This window comes from Chaetura pelagica, unplaced genomic scaffold (genome assembly GCF_000747805.2).
Source record: "Chaetura pelagica isolate M959 unplaced genomic scaffold, ChaPel_1.0 scaffold363, whole genome shotgun sequence".
Classification (NCBI taxonomy): Eukaryota; Metazoa; Chordata; class Aves; order Apodiformes; family Apodidae; genus Chaetura; species Chaetura pelagica.
In genome coordinates this window covers 2,197,978-2,201,383 of record NW_009952720.1, presented here as the reverse complement: position 1 = coordinate 2,201,383, position 3,406 = coordinate 2,197,978, and the positions used below count along the sequence as shown (strand labels likewise).

The following is a 3,406-nucleotide window of genomic DNA, read 5'->3' as shown; positions in this document are numbered from 1 at the left end:
CTATCCAGAACAGGTATTAACATTGTACACCTCTATATATTAATCTTTATAAATACAGTATTCTACAGGAGGAACTGTAGAAAGACGTCATTCAAGGTTGGGTTTTTTTTTTTTGTTGTTGTTACAAAAGCTCAAGAGGGCTTTTGTTCAGATCTCTGCCTTTTTTCTGCCAGTCTGGAACACTTGTTCTTTCTCCTCCTTCATCTCCCACCTGGCCCAAGCAGCTTGGTCAGTTGTCAGGTCCAACCACTGTGCTTTGCCATTGGAGGTGGTGGGAAGGAGACCACGTGAAGAGCTGCTCTACAACTTTCAAGGGTGAAAAGCCAAAGTGTGAGGCAGGTTCAGCTGTCAGGAGAGTCCCAGGGAGGGGGAAGCCATCAGTCATAGTTCATCCCTGGAGGATGGCACGTTGAGAGATGACTGGGAAGGCAGGGCATCCTTGTTCTGGGCCTCACTGTGGATCTTGCCCTGCTGCCGGGATTTCCAGGAGTGTGTTCTGTCCCAGTCCGTCGACACCGTCTCGTTGTCCCAGATGGTTGAGGTCTCTGTGTCACTGAGGTAGCCTGGCTGCCCAGTGTAGTGAGTGGGGTAAACAAGGAGGGGTTCTGCAGAAAAGGCTTTCAAGTCTCTGGACTCATAGTACTCCATGTACTTTGCTCTAAAGAGGAGAGAAGAATGATGAGGAACAACTGAGTGTTCAATGGTGCCCCTGCCTGTAACTGTAGGACATGAGCCCACCGAGCAAACAGGTCCCAGGAGGGGAGGTAGTTGCTGGGGTGGAGTCTGACTGCAACCAGAACCATAAGCCTTACAGAATCACAGAATCATTCTGGTTGGAAAAATCCTTTCATATCATCTAGTCCAGGTGTTAACCTAACTAACTTGACCAAGCTCAGTGCTGAGCTATGTCCCTCAGCACCACATCTACATGTCTTTTAAACACTGGTGGGAAGGAGACCACGTGAAGAGCTGCTCTACAACTTTCAAGGGTGAAAAGCCAAAGTGTGAGGCAGGTTCAGCTGTCAGGAGAGTCCCAGGGAGGGGGAAGCCATCAGTCATAGTTCATCCCTGGAGGATGGCACGTTGAGAGATGACTGGGAAGGCAGGGCATCCTTGTTCTGGGCCTCACTGTGGATCTTGCCCTGCTGCCGGGATTTCCAGGAGTGTGTTCTGTCCCAGTCCGTCGACACCGTCTCGTTGTCCCAGATGGTTGAGGTCTCTGTGTCACTGAGGTAGCCTGGCTGCCCAGTGTAGTGAGTGGGGTAAACAAGGAGGGGTTCTGCAGAAAAGGCTTTCAAGTCTCTGGACTCATAGTACTCCATGTACTTTGCTCTAAAGAGGAGAGAAGAATGATGAGGAACAACTGAGTGTTCAATGGTGCCCCTGCCTGTAACTGTAGGACATGAGCCCACCGAGCAAACAGGTCCCAGGAGGGGAGGTAGTTGCTGGGGTGGAGTCTGACTCTGCAACCAGAACCATAAGCCTTACAGAATCACAGAATCATTCTGGTTGGAAAAATCCTTTCATATCATCTAGTCCAGGTGTTAACCTAACTAACTTGACCAAGCTCAGTGCTGAGCTATGTCCCTCAGCACCACATCTACATGTCTTTTAAACACCTTCCTGGGCAGCCTGTTCCAGTGTTTAATTGCCCTTCCAGTTAAGAAGTTGCTTCTAATATCCAACCTAAATCTGTCCTGGAGCAACTCAAGACCACTGGAACCACCCACCACCTGTATGACCAAAGCCTCCATTACCAGAGCTAAGTGTCCTGGAACCAGCTCACAAGCCCTGCACCTGCTGGGGACAATAACCAGCCACCAGGCAGGGACAATAAACCCTTTGCAGCAGGTCTGTCACCTCTTTTGACCTGTGTCAGGAGCTGTGCTGTAGACAACCCAGAAACACAAGAGAATGGTCCTGTCCTGCAGCAGCCAGGCTACAGAAGTGAGACACAGCAACAACACCTGGCTGAAGATCATTCAGCAAGACCCAGCTGAGGTTAATCTGAGCACCAAAGGCATCCTACTTACACAGGGTGCTTGTTGTACATGATGGGCAGAAATTCATCTACAGGCAGCATCTTGCTGAAGGGCTCTGCTCCGATGAGCTTCTGAGCCCCTTGGAAAGAGATTGCATACCCCAGGGTCCAGTAGGAGTAATCAGCTTCTACCAGGTTCATGACATTGGGAACTGCTTTCTCAGGCTCCTGCACCTGCATCCTCTTCCGGCCAATGTAGCTGGAAGGGTGAAAAGAAAATGGGAATTGGAACCAAAGTGAATCTGCAGTGATTAGGACCACACAACTGTTTGGGTCAAGCAGGGAAGGGTAAAGGGTCAGTCCAAGAAGTAAACCCTGAGAAGTGCTCATGAATTTCTGTCCTGCACCACTCCCAGACATCAAAGCCTTAACCCAGTGGGTGGCACAGCTGTGAAAGACTTTGTAGAGGAGCTATGATGACAAGGTCCAAGCCTCAGGACTGAGCTGTGTCAGTTCCCTTGTCACTGCAGCGTCTCCAGATGCTGTTGAGATCAACCAACACTGCCCACAAAGGGCAGGAAAGGTGCCCACTGGTCATCCAGGCATCAGCCAGCCCCAGGAGAGGAGGAGCCACCAAGCAGTCTCTCTGCCACCTTCCCCTGTCCTCCAGCATGAACCTGCATCTCCATCAGGACACATCAGGAGCAGGTGACCTCCCCTGCACACCCTGGAGTTGCCAGGTGGTCCAGGACCAGTTACTTACATAAGCTCCCAGTCTAGCTGGGCTTGTTCAATGTCATTCATCAGCTTCATGAGCTTCCTTTTGAACTGGTGTTCAAAGCGCACGTCGTCCTCAATAACAAGTGTCTTCTCCAGTTCTCTGTCCACCACCTGAAACAAATGGGATCAGAAATGATCTCACATGGGCCACCTCCTGCACCCTGAATTTGTTGGAGTCATCCTGACCTGGCACATGCAGGTAAGGGAGGCTGGAGAACCACTCCAGGTTCACAGCTCAGCTGGAAGAGACTGCAAGAACTGGTGAGAACAGTCCTGAAAATACTCTGTGGCTCAGCAGCTGCAACCTATAAAAACCCTTCATCTGATGTTGCACCACCTGGCTCCCATGAGCTACCACCTAGCATCACCACCTCCCTCAGAGGAATGTGCAGCAGCCTTGGATGCCAAAGCTACTGTTCAGAAAAACCTCTTTGTTGGAAGAAAGTGTTCCTGGGGTCTGGGAGGGAGAAAATCCAGTGTACCCTTCCCCTGACTGAAGTCACTCCTGCTGGCTCTAGGCTGTTTGGATCAACACCCTGCCCTGCAGCCAACACCTCCAAGGGCTGCCTCCTCAAGCATCTGTGGAGGACCCTGCACCAGGAGCTGCAACCCTCACGTTTGGGCAACTGCTGCCACTGCCCAGCT

At 51.0% G+C, this 3,406-nt stretch overlaps 1 protein-coding gene across 1 annotated transcript in view; it reads right to left on the bottom strand.

Annotated features, from left to right (window-relative positions):
• Positions 1–1,055: 1,055 nt before the first annotated feature.
• COLGALT2 (collagen beta(1-O)galactosyltransferase 2) overlaps positions 1,056–3,406 on the bottom strand; it is a 14,900-nt gene continuing 12,549 nt past the window's right edge. Inside the window, exons 10-11 of the mRNA XM_009994647.1 lie at positions 2,034–2,240; positions 1,056–1,332 (exon numbers count right to left, since the gene is read on the bottom strand). Coding sequence (XP_009992949.1) covers positions 1,056–1,332; positions 2,034–2,240 — 484 coding nt within the window. The remainder of the gene's footprint in view (positions 1,333–2,033; positions 2,241–3,406) is intronic.